This window comes from Caretta caretta, chromosome 3 (assembly GCF_965140235.1).
Source record: "Caretta caretta isolate rCarCar2 chromosome 3, rCarCar1.hap1, whole genome shotgun sequence".
Taxonomy (NCBI): domain Eukaryota; kingdom Metazoa; phylum Chordata; order Testudines; family Cheloniidae; genus Caretta; species Caretta caretta.
The window spans coordinates 22,393,311-22,410,365 of NC_134208.1; the positions used below are offsets into that span (position 1 = coordinate 22,393,311).

Here is a 17,055-nt window from a genome sequence, read left to right on the forward strand (position 1 = left end):
TCCAGCGGGAGCTGGATCAGGCCCTAAAGCATCGTCCCATCGCACGCTGTGCAGAAGGATGGAACAATGAGGTGCCCGGAGTTCCGCGTTTGGAACGCCGCTACCGCGTCGACCGCCCCTCTCCCCTCCCCTCCCCTCCCCTCCCCTCGCGCGGGGCCGCTGGGAGGGCACATCAAAGCGCGCGCAGACGCCGCGCCAACGCCGGTGATTGGCGCGCGGCGGAAGGGACTCGCGGGTTCCTGCTGCTCGCTCCGCCTCCGCCCCGGCCACAGCGCGCCTGCGCAGTGGGGGTTGCTGCTCTGAGTGTGTGTGGGTCTCTCTCGCCATGTTGTTGTGAGTCTCTGGCGGCTGAGGTGGTGGGGGGGAGGGGAGGAAGGCGAGACCCGGAGGTGGGGGCGGGCGGCGGGGACAGGGGTGTTCCAGGGCCCTGTCCGGCTCCGTTGCAGGCAGCAGCGCCGCCAGCCAGCCCGTGAGTATCTCCTGGGGCCGGGCTAGTCGAGGAGGCGGCGGCGGCGGCGGGGGGGGCGGACGGAGCCCCCTTTTGTCTCGGGCCTCGGGGGCCATGTTGTGGCTGGTAACCCGGCTGGTCGGGGCCTGGTCGATGGTGGCTGCCCTTTCCTCTGCCTTTGTGCCGCTCAGCTTGGGCCCTGTAGGGAGCAGCACAAAGGCGTGGGGAGGGAGCGGAGGGGTGGGGGGAACGAAGCGGGGGTGTATATGGGGGAGGGGCAGCCTGGGGGAAAGGGGTTTATATGGGGGAGGGGCAGCCTGGGGAAAGGAGGGTGTAGGAAGGAAGGGGTGTGTGGCCGGGGGCTCGGGGAGGGACTGTCTGGGAGAAGGAGGGGAAGGGACATTCTGGAGGGGAAGTGTATGTTGTGGTTGGGAGAGTGTTGTGGGGTGGGGACTTCCGTGTGACCCTTAAAGCACCTTAAGAATGCTAACAGCACGCACCCGTTTGGTGCGGGAGCTTACTACGCTTTGGGTGAGGAGGGAGGAAAGACTTGGAGAGGAGTTTACGCCGAGGGATGTGATGGGATTTAGATGAAAGAGATGAATTCATCCCTGAAAAACAGATCTGTGGTGGGGAGGGGAAGGGTGGCAAGGAATTGGGATAGCAATTCTCACTGAAGGGCACAACTGAGATCAAGACACAGGAAACGTTTTGGAAATGTGAGCAAGGGTTTTTCATTGCTTTCATTGAGTTTAAGGCCAGACCCTTAGATCATTTAGGCTGATCTCCTGTGTATTACAGGTTATTATATTTCACCTGGTTACTAAGGATATCTAAGTCTTTTTTTTTGTAGAGCCATGAGGGTAGGTAGGAATACTAAATGCACATTTTATAGTTGATGCCACACAATTAAATGTTGGATTTTATTTTTTCTTTAATATATCTCTATCTGCACACACAAAATCAGAGAAAACATTATTGCAAAATATAACCATTGTCACAATACAACTAAATGCAGAGCAGATCACATTTTTATTTGATTATTGCAGATAATTTAAAAAATGTTTTAATAGTTATACAAGAGATTTTTGGGCTTTGTTGCTATGAAGTTTTGTGTGCACTTCACTTTAAACTGTGTCTTTAATTCTGTGAAAGTAAAGTGATACATGTTGAGCATTTTATACTCATCTGGTGTACTAAGCATTGTGTACAAAGCAAGCACAATGTCAAAACACTAAAAAAGTATTGTATTTTACATGGTGGTGTGGTTTAGAGGTTTTATCAAGTGAGTTTGGGGTGCGTCATTACTACCAAGTGATAAAGGCATTCATGAGTTTTATATATCATTGCAAATGAGTGCCCATAAAACCTTTATACCAAACATTTGTACATTCTCTATATGTTACATATTAATAGAAATGGTTTTTGGAAATGTGTCCCCTAATTATTTTATTCATGGTCCTTTTTGTCCCACAACTGAATAGTCGGGCTCCTTTAATTATGATGATTCAAACTATGTAGGCGTTGGAGGGAGAGGAAAATGAAAACAAATACATTCTTGAAATCTGTAAATATACCTAAAATGCCTGCCTGCCTATCTATCTATATATATACACACACGCACACACATATAGTGCTGCTAATTTTGATGTCTGGAGGGTTTTAATGCCTATATACTTCAGGATCTTCGTTGGTTTAGAAACAGGTATTGTGCATATTGTTGGAAAGCTGGATCTCATTTTTGCAATGGTATAAAGAGGTGTTGGATCTTCAACCTTTCATTGGTCCGTGACTGAATATTGTACCACTGTAAATATTTTTTTGGTAGGGGAAGGTGGTGAGGAAATTAGAATTGGGGAAGATTGAATTTTGTGGCAGTTTTTATTTGTTTTGTTTTTTAAACAAAGCATCTGGCAGCTGCTTGAAGATGCTCAAGGGTTTGGAAAGTTAGAGGTAGTCCCAGAGGAGATAGACCTAATGGGCAAATGCAGGTAAGGAGGTGCTTGATAAATGCAGTTTTATCGCATGGTTCTTCAATTTATTGCATGAATATCATGTATGTGTATACACGTGCTATTTTAATCTTTATCATTTTTCTGTCTGTTTTTTTGTGGGGAGGGAAGCAATAGAATGGTGGCTAGGCAATTACAGTAATCAAAAGTGAGAAATAGTTATCCATTGTGATGTTTATCAGTAGTGCAAAAATTTGGAGGGGTTTGACCAGGAAGAGTGTAATTGACTTCCCTTAAATGGTAGCTGCAGTGAAATCTATTATAGCTAATACATTTTCATTGGTAGAGAGAAAAGATCATTTTTCCTTGTCTTAGGGGAAAAATCAGTTTTAATGTAGGGTTGCAATATATATTTAAGATTGGTGTTTATTGCCCGATTGTAGTATATTAAACAATAAGTAACTTCATTCCCATTTGTTTAGTTGTGTGTGAGAGATTCTGTACATATTGTGGGACAGCATTAGCAGGGAGTTAGACTCATTCCCAGGTTTTTCAAACTAACTTAGTAGCATTTTTCCTGTTTTACTCTTGTCCAGTTTTCCCCTTGTCTAGGTGTGCATGTATGTGTGTACTAATAATTTGTGTGTACAGAACTTTCTAAAATGCTTTATCTTGAGAATTCGAGTCTCTGCTTTGTACAGTTGTTTCTGAAATGTTAAGAGATCCCAAAAGCTGGGGCTGGATGACCTGGGATGGATTACTTTTTCTCTGAAGTGTCTGGCACTGGCCACTGTCAGAAGACGGGATACTGGGCTATGAGTGAACCATTGGTCTGACCCTGTATGGCCCTTCTTAAGAACATAAGTTGTTAGATGGGCAATGATTAACTTTCATTATTCCTATTCACATACATTGATGCTTTCTTTCTGGTGTACAGGATTATGTAGAGTGTCATTCTTGATTGCAGTAAAAATTCCTAAATATTATTCTTGATGTTAATGCTGAGGTATGGGGGGGTGAGGAAGTCTGCAATATCACTTTTTAAATGTAACAAAGATATTGGCACTCAGCATTTTCTTAGGGGAAGAAAATAGACCTTTCATTTCTAAATAAAAACTACTAAAGTGACCTTATAAAAGTGTGATGGGTAGGTCATGTAGATACTAGTTAGGTTGTATAAGCTGTGTTCACAGGCATGAGATATATTAGTTGCTCTTCCTGCTTCTGTTCTCTTTCTAAAAAATTTAGTTGAAAAATACTTCCCTCATCCAGGGTGAAGTTTTTCCACCCATAACACAACTATTTTCTTGCTTACTCCACACAGTGGAACCGTTCCAGCATTGTCACTAAGCCAATACCCAAGCTCTGTGAAATGGAATAAGAAGTCCGTCACTGAAAGGCTTTTTTTCTCCTCCTGTAACAAGAAGTTAAGTTTGCATAGTGCCTTTAATAACAATGTTTCAAGCCACTTTGTAGTAATATAGTAGAAATACTGTACAGCTGTATGTGTATAAAAACACCTTCAGATCACTTAGCGTTTACTCAGGTTCTAAGTGTTTGTGTGATTTCAAATAGGTATGTATAAAATCTTTCTGCTAATAGCTTGCATATTGCTGAGACTTTTTTATTTTCAGGGGGGCTTTGTTTATCCCCTTCAGAATTTGTCAGCAGTACTTCTAGCTCATTTGGCAGTATTTCCCAGTCTGGAGTGTGAGATATCTAGTTGGTGAACCAAAACCAGGTCTTACCTGTAGAAGTATCATTAAGGTGTCCATTTTGTTATCTGTCAGTTTATTTTTAGGCCCTGATGAATTATCCATTCTGGAAGTGACTCTCGGAGAGCTAATTTGTACATGTTGGAGACATGGCCCTGTAACAGTTACGAGATGACCATCCTGGGTGTTGAGAGAGGAATATAAAGCTCTCTGAAATGCAGCAGCTGCAAAATTATTGAATCCATAGATATGTGCAGGACTCTTATCAAATAGAATTTGCAAGAATATGTCCAAAACAAAATATTGTGACTTGGACATGCTCACTGTTCAATATAGATTGGCCGTGAATTTGGTAGGATCCTTCCAGAAAACCACATCACAGACCGTGAAATCTGGTCTTTTGTGTGCTCTTACCCTATACTATACAGATTTCATGGGGGAGACCAACATTTATCAAATGGGGGTCCTGACCCAAAGGGAGTTGCAGGGGTATCGCAAGGTTATTTTAGAGGGTACTGCCACCCTTACTTCTGCACTGTCTTCAGAACGGGGTGTCTGGAGAGTGGCAGCTGTTGGCTAGGCACCTAGCTCTGAAGACAGTGCTCAGCCAGCAGCAGTGCAGAAGTAAGGGTGGCAATACCATACCCTGCCTTCCTTACTTCCATGCTGCTGCTTGCCGTGGCTCTGCCTTCAGAGCAGGGCTCGCAGCCAGCAGTCACAGCTCTCCAGCTGCCCAGCTCTGAAGGCAGCACCACCGCCTGCAGCAGCGCAGAAATAAGGATAGCAGAGACGGGCTCCACCTAACGAAGAGAGGGAAGAGCATCTTCATAAGCAGGCTGCCTAACCTAGTGAGGAGGGCTTTAAACTAGGTTCACTGGGGGAAGGAGACCAAAGCCCTGAAGTAAGTGGGGAAGTGGGATACCAGGAGGAAGCACAAGCAGGAGCGCATGAGAGGGGAGGGCTCCTGCCTCATACTGAGAAAGAGGGACGATCAGTGAGTTATCTCTAGTGCCTATACACAAATGCAAGAAGCCTGGGAAACAAGCAGGGAGAACTGGAAGTCCTGGCACAGTCAAGGAATTATGATGTGATTGGAATAACTGAGACTTGGTGGTATGACTCACATGACTGGAGTACTGTCATGGATGGATAGAAACTGTTCAGGAAGGACAGGCAGCACAGAAAAGGTGGGGGAGTTGCATTGTATGTAAGGGAGCAAGTGTGACTGCTCAGAGCTCAAGTAAGAAACTTCAGAAAAACCTGAGAGTCTCTGGATTAAGTTTAGAGTGTGACCAACAACGGTGATGTCATGGTGGGAGTCTGCTGTAGACCATCGGACCAGGGGGATGAGATGGACGAGGCTTTCTTCCAGCAACTAACGGAAGTTACTAGATCGCAGGCCCTGGTTCTCATGGGAGACTTCAATCACCCTGATATCTGCTGGGAGAGCAATACAGCGGTGCACAGACAATCCAGGAAGTTTTTGGAAAGTGTAGGGGACAATTTCCTGGTGCAAGTGCTGGAGGAACCAACTAGGGGCAGAGCTCTTCTTGACCTGCTGCTCACAAACCGGGAAGAACTAGTAGGGGAAGCAAAAGTGGATGGGAACCTGTGAGGCAGTGACGATGAGACGGTTGAGTTCAGGATCCTGACACAGGGAAGAAAGGAGTGCAGCAGAATACGGACCCTGGACTTCAGAAAAGCAGACTCTGACTTCATCAGGGAACTGATGGGCAAGATCCCCTGGGAGAATAACATGAGGGGGAAAGGAGTCCAGGAGAGCTGGCTGTATTTTAAAGAATCCTTATTGAGGTTACAGGGACAAACCATACCGATGTGTAGAAAGAATAGTAAATATGGCAGGCGACCAGCTTGGCTTAACAGTGAAATCCTTGCTGATCTTAAACACAAAAAAGAAGCTTCCAAGAAGTGGAAGATTGGACAAATGACCAGGGAAGAGTATAAAAATATTGCTCGGGCATGCAGGAGTGAAATCAGGAAGGCCAAATCACACCTGGAGTTGCAGCTAGCAAGAGATGTTAAGAGTAACGAGAAGGGTTTCTTCAGGTATGTTAGCAACAAGAAGAAAGTCAAGGAAAGTGTGGGCCCCTTCCTGAATGAGGGAGGCAACCTAGTGACAGAGGATGTGGAAAAAGCTAATGCACTCAATGCTTTTTTTGCCTCTGTCTTCACGAACAAGGTCAGCTCCCAGACTACTGCACTGGGCAGCACAGCATGGGGAGGAGATGGCCAGCCCTCTGAAGAAAGAAGTGGTTCGGGACTATTTTAGAAAATCTGGACGAGCACAAGTCCATGGGGCCGGATGCGCTGCATCCGAGAGTGCTAAAGGAGTTGGCAGATGTGATTGCAGAGCCATTGCCCATTATCTTTGAAAACTCATGACAATCGGGGAAGGTCCTGAACAACTGGAAAAAGGCTCATGTAGTGCCCATCTTTAAAAAAGGGAAGGAGGAGGATCCTGGGAACTACAGGCCAGTCAGCCTCACCTGAGTCCCTGGAAAAATCACGGAGCAGGTCCTCAAGGAATCAATTCTGAAGCACTTAGAGGAGAGGAAAGTGATCAGGAACAGTCAGCATGGATTCACCAAGGGCAAGTCCTGCCTGACTAATCTAATTGCCTTCTATGATGAGATAACTGGCTCTGTGGATGAGGGGAAAGCGGTGGACATGTTGTTCCTTGACTTTAACAAAGCTTTTGACACTGTCTCCCGCAGTATTCTTGCCAGCAAGTTAAAGAAGTATGGGCTAGATGAATGGACTACAAGGTGGATAGAAAGCTGTGTAGATCGTCGGTCTCAACAGGTAGTGATCAATGGCTCCATGTCTAGTTGGCAGTCGGTATCAAGTGGAGTGCCCCAAGGGTCAGTCCTCAGGCCAGTTTTGTTCAATATCTTCATTAATGATCTGGAGGATGGTGTGGATTGCACTCTCAGCAAGTTTGCAGATGACATTAAACTGGGAGGAGAGGTAGATATGCTGGAGGGTAGGGATAGGATACAGAGGGACTTAGACAAATTAGAGGATTGGGCTGAAAGAAATCTGATGAGGTTCAACAAGGACAAGTGCAGAGTCCTGCACTTGGGATGGAAGAATCCCATGCACCGCTACAGACTAGGGACCGAATGGCTCGGCAGCAGTTCTGCAGAAAAGGACCTAGGGGTTACAGTGGACGAGAAGCTGGATATGAGTCAGTGTGCCTTTGCTGCCAAGAAGGCCAATGGCATTTTGAGATGTATATGTAGGGGTATTGCCAGCAGATCGAGGGATGTGATCGTTCCCCTCTATTCGACGTTGGTGAGGCCTCATCTGGAGTACTGTGTCCAGTTTTGGGCCCCACACTACAAGAAGGATGTGGGAAAATTGGAATGCGTCCAGTGGAGGGCAACAAAAATTATTAGTCATGGAACACATGACTTATGAGGAGAGGCTGAGGGAACTGGGATTGTTTAGTCTGCGGAAGAGAAGAATGGGGGGGGGGGTTGATAGCTGCTTTCAACTACCTGAAAGGGGGTTCCAAAGACTCTTCTCAGTGGTAGCAGATGACAGAACAAGGAGTAATGGTCTCAAGTTGCAGTGGGGGAGGTTTAGGTTGGATATTAGGAAAAACTTTTTCACTAGGAGGGTGGTGAAACACTGGAATGCGTTTCCTAGGGAGGTGGAATCTCCTTCCTTAGAAGTTTAAGGTCATGCTTGAGAAAGCCCTGGCTGCGATGATTTAATTGGGGATTGGTCCTGCTTTGAGCAGGGGGCTGGACTAGATGACCTCCTGAGGTCCCTTCCAGCCCTGATATTCTATGATTCTATGATTCTAAACTTGCAAACCCCCCACAACTTCATTTTGGGTTCGGCCCCTACAATTACAACACTGTGACATTTCAGATTTAAATAGCTGAAATCATGACATTTAGTATTTTTCAAATTCTATGACTGTGAAATTGACCAAAATGCACTGAATTTGGTAGGGCCTTAAATATAGATCATCATATTAATATCACGTATTGTAGCATAGATATATTTTAATCAACATATATGATTTTTCCTTACAAATCGGAGTTGGTAGTCTGTTAAAAATTTTGACAATTTCATCAAATGATTCCAAATACAGTCTGGCCTCAGTTTACACGGTGGTTACATTCTTGAAAAAACACCGTGCCAATAGAAATCCCTTTAAAAGATACCAAGGGTCCATGGGAAATAAGTGTTTTAGATTCCAGGCTCACAAGATGACCTCCCTAATTTATCCAATACAGGTTTTAAATTAAAAATTGATCGTGAAATTTAAACTTTCTACTATACTGATGTTAAGGATGAACTTGATATGATAATGCTGATGTTGTTGAAGTCAGAACTCCGAGGGCTCATCTGGGGAGGCCAGGGAGTGTGGAGCGGCAGCATAGCCAGGGCGGGACACATGGGTGGGTGGGCATGATTGGGGAGGGGAGGCAGGAAGGATGGACCACCTCCCCTCACCCCCTCCAGCCAGCCTTGTGGGGACGATGGCCAGTGGCTGCATCGCTGCAGGCATGCACCTGGGGAGCAGGGTGCGGGGGCTTGCCCCGCTCCGCCCGGCGCTCCAGCCAGGGAGTGGGGTCAGGGTGTGGGGTCTTGCTCACTCCCTGGATAAAATGCTGGGTGGGTGGAGTGAGGTAAGCCCCTGTTCCACGACCCCACTCCCCAGCAAGAGTGCTGGATGGAATGGGGTAAGCCTCCACACCCTGACCCTGATCCCCAGCAGGAGCGCTGGGTGGGCAGAACAGGGCTAGCCCACGCCCCGATCCTGTTCCTCGGCAGGAGCGCCGACTGAATGGAGTAAGCCCCCGCTCCCCAGCAGGAGCGCTGGATGGAGCGGGGCGAGCCCTTGACCCTGCTCCCCTTCTGGAGCGCCAGGTGAGTGGAGCCAGGCGAGCCCCCAATCCCACTTCCTGGCAGGAGTGTCGGATGGAGCGGCGTAAATGCCTGTGCCCTGATTCCACTCCCCGGGTGTCCACTTGGGGTCGCAAGGCCCCTGGCCAGAGTGTCCATCACCCCCTGCACGGCCTTGTGGAGGGGGTGAGGGGAGGCAGCCTCCCCTCCCCCACCCCCATCATTGCCACACACCCAAATCTGGGCCCACCCAAGTGTCCCGTCCTGGCTACGCCACTGACCTGCGCATCTTGGTGATTGCGCCAGACCATGTAAAAGTGAATCCATACTATGTACAAAAATAAAGGGTCACAATTAATTGACTGGGCATAACTGAAATCATGCAAAAAAACCCACTGTGTAAATCAAGGCCCAACTGTACAGGCCTCGATTTTCATGGTATTTTTTTGCACAGTTTCAGTTATGCACGGTCAGTTAGTTGTAACCCCATTCCTCGTGCTTCCCCGCCCACCCAAGTGTCCCACCCTGGCTGCTCCACTGCTCCACACTCCCCATCCTCCTCAGATTTACCCTCAGAGTTCTGACTTCAACAACATCAGCATTATCATCATATCAAGTTCATCCTTAACATCAGTGAAGGTTAGTAGCAAGTTTAAATTTCATTAAAAAAAATTAATTTTAAAACCTCTATTGGATGAATTAGGGAGGACATCTTAAGAGCCTGGAACCTAAACCCTTATTTCCCATAGACCCTTGGTATCTTTTTAAGCGATTTCTTTTGGCACGGTGTTTTTTCAAGAACGTCAACCACTGTGTAAATTAAGGCCCAACTGTATATCTACAATTTGACCAGTTCTGGTAAAGTTAAATTACTTCTCACTTAGCCAGTGTAGAGAAGGCATTGGAGAAATGGACATATACAAATTACTGCACTGACCGGCCTTGTTTTTCCATTGTAAATCTCTCTTTGTGCTTACATATGTCATAAATCGTTGATTTTTTTTCTCTTTGTGTGTGGGGAGTGGGGAACAAGGAGATAAAGGTTGACAGAAAAAGTCTCAGTCCAGAAACTACTTTTTAAATGTGAGCATGCTCACCCAACATTGATATGAGCATAAATTTTTCAATTATAAGTGTACCAAACTAGTTTTTTTAATTTGGTTACTTAGTTCCTTTATTTATATATAAATCATATACAAAACTTTAAAGTGGACTAAAGCCTGCTAGTTTTTTAAAAGGAAAAAAAAGTGATGTTGAGGCTCAAAGAGAGGCTACTATGCACATGTATTTAGTTTCTTGGAGCCATATTATGCAAACGTTAAATTTTCACAGTATATATTTTAGCACAGAGCTGCTTGAAATGAATTTTTTGAATGTTCATTAAGAAAAATAAAACTTACACATTTTATTTCACATTCATAGTTTTTAGGCATATTATTCTTAATGCATGATTATATTTCCAGTAGAATATATATTGCAAAATTCTTTGTTCTGTAAATATTGCATTGGGGGGTTTGTCATATTGTTGAGTTTGAAGAAATCTCAGAATTCATAACATGTTTGTGAAATGCCATTTCAGTGAAGTAAACAGCTATTGTTGTAATAATAAAACTACATCTAAGTAGCATTTTTTCTTACAATGGCAATAAAACAATGCATATTCAGAGTTATAGCAAAAACCTCAATTCCACAGTATGGTATCTTTTTTTTTGTTGATGATAATGATTGTACATGGAGGAGGTGTTAACGCTGGGAATAAAATATATGTATGCATAGAGGAATTAGAAGGGATCGTGATCTCTTTTTGTATACAATTTTACGCTTAAAAACTGGGTGAGGAGCTTTCTGCATATGATTTTTTCCATTCAGGTTTTATATTGTTCCTCTTAAGTGATTATGGAAGGTATGAAACTTACTGTAAAGCTTCCAGACTGTACTTTAAAATAAAAATAACTCTGACCATTTTTGCAGATGCCATAAATTATTACATTGTAGGATATTTTTGTCTTAGTTTGTGTACTGCTCCTGGTCTATGAATTTCACTGTAAGATTGACAATAAGCCTGATGAAATAGACAAAGTAGGAATCAAAAAGTCAAAAAAAAGCATGATCACTTTGCCCCCATCAGATATTTTGGCAATAAAAACACAGGCGAATCCATTCTTAGATGTTGGCAACAAAAACAGAGTTCATTCTTAATCTGGTAGAATGGACTCTCCTTTGTTTTTATTGCCAGAATCCATTCTACCAGATTAAGAATGAACTCTGTTTTTGTTGCCAACATCTAAGAATGGACTCGCCTGTGTTTTTATTGCCAAAATCTCTGCGGGGGCAAAGTGATCATGCATTTTTTCTACTTTTTGATTGCTACTTTGTCCACTTCATCATGGGTATTTTCAGTCTTTCATCAATAAGCGTGTGGTTGTCAGTTATACTTATTTCAAACCAAAAATAAAATTCTTCAAAAGGAAGTTGGCAGACTGACTAAAGATTTCAGGCTCAGATTAAAATTGTGGTCAGTGAAAGGCCAAAATATACTGCCAGTTTGGTCATAGGTGTTTTTAATATGAAATTTGATATTAAAATTACAACCAGAATAACACTGAACATTTTTCACTTGTGACATATCTGCATTGAGATTTAGGAGTTAGCCTTCCATACTATTTAGGTGAAAGTGTTTGTAGGCTATGAAAAACAAAGTTGGTAGCAGAAATTATAGGACCTAATATGAAGGAATGTACGTGTCAGTTGATATTATAAAAAACTAAATTCAAGATCTGAAATTATATTTTGATCAAGGATAGTTTGGCTCCATACTATGTATTGTCTCCGAAAACCCTGCCATCTTAGGTTGATAACAGTACTTTAAATTAATTAAATAGAAAAAGCTTAAGCCAACATCTTCAACAGAGAATACTGTTCTTATATAGTCTGGATTTTTTTGAAATCCTAATTATAAGAACTGCGTATTTAAAGACATTCATTGGAAAGCCTTTTATGTTATCAAGACTTTTTCTTTTTAGGTTTCTACGTGGAATGAGCATTCCATGTGTCCTCCTAGGTATGAATGAAGTGACCTGGCAGGAGACAAGAGGAATGATGCATGCGAACATTGGTCAGGAAGCCAGTGGGGTTGGAATAGGGGTTGCCCCAGCTGGAACAGTAGGTGGAAGAACAGCAGGGCCAGGGCCTGGAACTTCAGGGCCCAGTTCAGGTGGAAACAATCCTCACACCATCCCTACAGCTACAGTGTCAGGTGCTTCCAATGTCCAGGTACCCCTCAGTGGACGGTCTCAGGATGATGCCACAGTTGGATATTTCTTCCAGAGGCAGGCTGGTGAGCAGTTGAGTGGCTACTCCAGCAAACATCGCTGGCCCACAGGAGATAGCATTCATGTAGATCATTCGGTAGGTAGTTTATTTGTTTTTTCATTCAAAAACTTCTTATGTTTTTTCTTAAATCCATATCTTTCAGAAAGATATATGTGGGTTAAGCTAGTCTTTCTGTATCAATTATAGCTTCAAAGCATATAGTTTTCCATAATGTAAACTATTCAGTTTTTTGTTTGAGCAGTTAAATTAGGCTACATATAAGTTATAATTATTCTATTGTAATACTTTAAGTGTTCATTAAAAAGTTGTTGGTTAAAGTAAATAAGCATTACTTTTCAAAATATGTGTCTAGTTTTTTTCCAGAAACACAAGTATCACTTGTTAGATCTGAAATCAGATGATAGCCAACTGTTTTAGTGTGATAAAAGGCCAAATTATAATAGGCCTAATGAAAAGTAACATGGCTCTTGCACACAAGCTTACTTGTTACACTTGCAGGTAAAAACTTGTATCATCAACACTATAAACATGTAAGTAGTAGAACTAAGCAAGGGGTACCTGTTGTTTAAACTTAACAGTATACAATAGGTTACAACCTGATCTTTTTTTTTTAGATAATGAAATCTAATTACCCACAAAGCTTCAAATAGCAAACACCTAGCTCCAAATGTGTAACTGCTACAGCTTTCTAATTTCTCTCGTTTAACATTTACTCTTGAAATTCAGAAAACAAAACGTTCTTTCCTATGAATCTGAGTTCGGCAAGTTAAAAGGTTCACTGGCAATTTCTTTATCTTCCCAAACCCCGGGGTTGTGGGATATGTTCCAAGAAAATTCAGTAAAATGTAGGAAAATGAATACAACAACTGAACTTTTAGGTTGGTAAAATTTCTTATCTTTGTTATTTTTCTCATCCATTTGCTTTTCGTCTTTACCTTAATTTCTCTGGTCATTTTATTTCTTGGTTTTGTTTTTATTCTCCCTCCCTTTTATTCTCCCTTCTTTCTCTTTCCTGTAATATTAATTGCAGAGCAAAACCTCTCTTGTCAGTACCTGGTTCTTTGTATTGTATAAAATATTATATTTTATAGATTACTAAAATATAAATCAAGCCCCTCACAATATTCTTCTTTCCCACTTGGGGCAAGTAATTATTTTGAATGTGTGATAACGTAATAGTCTTTTTTTTTTTTTCCCCTCATCATCTTTGGCTTCATGGTAAATGGTGGGCAACTAGATTGTGTGCCTAGGCCAATTGATTTTTATTACAGTTTTGCAAGGTGATAGTCTGTGTGTGTATTTATGTATTAAGCTATTCTTAGACAAGTAAGAATTGGCATATCTTCTCCCCCATCCGGAGAGCAGAGAGATCTGCAGCTCAGATTAGCTTTGTGTAATAAAACTATTTAGGTCCTTCAGCGTATTGCCACGCTTGTTCAGGAGAGAACGGTAAATGTAAACGTCCTATACCTAGTGTGTTTTAAAAAGAGCTCCAGAAAAAACTGGTTCTTGAAAATGTTTTGTTTTATAAATTACAAAGAGCCATAAAGGGGAAGTTTATTTTACTTTTGCTTATTCACCTTTAATTGCTGGGAAGCAGTAATACTTTTCTAACCTATATAAATGAGCAATATCTCCTTTGTGTTCTGCCATTTTCACTGCTTTCCTTCTTTGATGGTCTAGAAAAATAGGAAATTGCCATGAAAGAACAGATCAATAGACTTCCCTAGTGCTATTCTGTATGCTTTAATAGTTGCAGAGTGTTCTTTGTGGGCCACAGTGCACACAGAACAGTTGCTTTAGGGTGGGTATGTGAAGACAGGAATTACATTCATATTTACCATCTTGTAAAGAGCCAGTGCTCAGAGTGAGGTTCCAACAGACCTGGTACATCTAAAAGCTAAAATATGCAGACTTTGAAAGAATTTAATTACCATTCCTTTCTATATGCATAGGTTAGGAAAAATCAGCACATTTGGGTGAGAGATGAAAGGGGTGGATGTTTTGACATGTTTGCAAAGAGAGACTGCATAGAAATGATGTTAATAAAAATGACTCTGAAATCCAAAATGAGGAAATTAAAATCCCTAGATTCAGTATGGATTACTTAAGCATACTGTAGCTGAGTCACGGAAGGTATGAATATGCCTAAACAAAAAAGAAAGCAGGAAGGAAAGAAAATAAGCAATATGGATAAAAACAGTAAGGTTCAAGTTGCAGAGAGTGGAAACCCGGCTCAAGTGAAGCCAGTAGAAAGGAGCACAGACTGTTACAGGTAAAATACGAAATGGAAACTAGGAAACTTGGGAGAAATTTTCATAGAATCATAGAACTGGAAGGGACCTCGAGAGGTCATCTAGTCCAAACCCCTGCACTCAAGGCAGGGCTAAATATTATCTAGACCATCCCTCACAGGTGTTTGTCCAACCTTCTCTTAAAAATCCCCAATGATGGAGATTCCACAACCTCCCTAGGCAATTTCAGTGCTTAACCACTCTGATAAGAAGTTTTTCCTAATGTCCAACGTAAACTGCCCTTGCTGCAATTTAAGCCCATTGCTTCTCGTCCTATCTTCAGAGGTTAAGAAGAACAATTTTTCTCTCTCCTCCTTGTAACAACCTTTTATGTTCTTGTTATCATGTCCCCTCTTCTCCAGACTAGACAAACCCAATTTTTTCGGTCTTCCCTCATAGGTCATATTTTCTACACCTCCAATCATTTTTGTTGCTCTTCTCTGGATTTTCTCCAATTTGTCCACATCTTTCCTGAAATGTGGCATCCAGAACTAGACGCAGTACTCCAGTTGAGGCCTAATCAGTGTGGAGTAGAGCAGAAGAATTACTTCTCGTCTTGCTTACAATACTTTAATACATCCCAGAATGTTTACTTTTTTTGCAACAGCGTTACACTGTTGACTCATATTTAACTTGTGATCCGCTATGACTCCCAGATCCCTTTCTGCAGTACTCCTTCCTAGGCAGTCATTTCCCATTTTATATATGTGTAACTGATTGTTCCTTCCTAAGTGGAGTACTTTGCATTTGTCCGTATTGAGTTTCATCCTGTTTACTTCAGACCATTTCTCCAGTTTGTCCAGATCATTTTGAATATTAATCCTATCCTCCAAAGCACTTGCAACCCCCCCCCTCCCCCGCTTGGTATTGTCCGCAAACTTTATAAGCGTACTCTCTACGCCAGGGATCTCAAACTCAAATCACCATGAGGGCCACATGGAGTCTAGTATATTGGCCCCAGGGCCACATCACTGACACCTTTTCATACAAAGATACAAAAGCCCCCGGCCCCACTCCACCTCTTTCATGAGGCCCCGCCTCTTCTCCACCTCCTCCCCTGAGCATGCTGCACCCCCGCTCCTCCCCCCTGGAAAGTCCTAAGTGCTGCCAAATGTTTGGTGGCAGGAAGCGCTGGGAGGTAGGTGGAGGAGCAGGGACGCAATGCGCTTAAGGGGGCTGGAGGTGAGGGGAGCTGTGACGGGCCGCAGGAAATCTGTAAATTCATTGCCACAAGATATTGTTGAATCCTAGAGCATAGTATGATTCAAACAGAACATCCAGCATTATAATCTTTTAAAACATATATAGAGATATAAACCCTCATGCTTCAGTCCTTAATCCAGACCACTAACTGACAAAATTAGGAAGAAAATTCCCTTCTCTAATTCTAGAATTGCCCACCACAGGATTTTTTGCACTTTCCTCTGACATATTTATTATTAGTGGCCATTAAACAGGCTACTGGACTAGATGGACCACTGCTCTGATCTTGTATGGCAATGTCTCTTTTTCCCAACCATGAAAAAGACTGTAGAGCAAGAGAGGGTGGGCCCGCAGTCGGGGGAGGACACCTACCCTTTGGCATCATCCTGGTAAATTGGTGGTTACCATTAACTCGTATCAATTCTATCTGTGTTTAGTGGAGAATCCTCTAGGACCTGAGAAGTGAGTGACCAGCAGTAAGCCTATAACTGTCCCCTGCTTGAGCAATATTGCCATAGAGGCTGAGATGGGGTTTTGAGAGGAAAGTGACTGTGTGAAAGTTTAGAGACACATGGTCTTTTCAGAGGTCTCAAACGCCTCACAGATCTTAGACAAAGCAGACATTAGTGAATTTTGGTGGAAGAATGCCAAGGAAATACTGCAATTACAATAAAGACTACCAAAAGCCTCTTATACTTACAATAAATAGCAGTATTGTAAACAAGAGAATGTAAATGATTACACAAAGCCTTAGTGAGGTGCCAGTTGGAGTAACCGGTCTCATTTTGGGCATCTTACTTCTATTAGAATTTACGAACTGTTGGAGAAGGTATAGAGAGCAACTACTACATAAATTTCTCAGAAGTAGGACACAGTCTTAGTTATGACAGGTTGAAGAGCTTATTTTGTGTACAAGATGGAGGAGATGTTGCTAGTGATCTATTGCAGTATGTACGTACTTCAGTAAGACTTTGTTTCAACTATACAAGTATGGGGAAACACTTGGGCATTATTAGATACTTAACTATTAGCAATAATAGAATCAGCAGTTTAGATTATATGTGTTGAAGCACTTCCTTAGACAAAAATATTTGGAATTCTTTACACCAAGAATAAATGCACAATTGTGATATCTTGGGTTTTAAATAATATTGCATTCTTAAATATGGATTTTTCTTGCTCAAACATGCTGTGCTAACACATTAGCCAAATTTGAGATTGGGAAG

General features: G+C 42.5%; 1 protein-coding gene across 10 annotated transcripts in view; it reads left to right on the plus strand.

Annotated features, from left to right (window-relative positions):
• The first annotated feature begins 216 nt into the window (after positions 1-216).
• Positions 217-17,055, plus strand: part of PUM2 (pumilio RNA binding family member 2) — a 107,656-nt gene continuing 90,817 nt past the window's right edge. For 3 of the 10 annotated variants that reach the window (XM_048845575.2, XM_048845574.2, XM_048845584.2), the window contains exon 1: positions 12,032-12,407. In XM_048845575.2, the coding sequence (XP_048701532.1) occupies positions 12,036-12,407 (372 nt within the window). In that variant the 5' untranslated portion in view covers positions 12,032-12,035. Of the gene's footprint in view, positions 334-373; positions 470-12,022; positions 12,408-17,055 lie in introns of those variants that run through there. The other 7 variants (XM_048845577.2, XM_048845580.2, XM_048845582.2 and 4 more) reach the window with 6 other exon arrangements.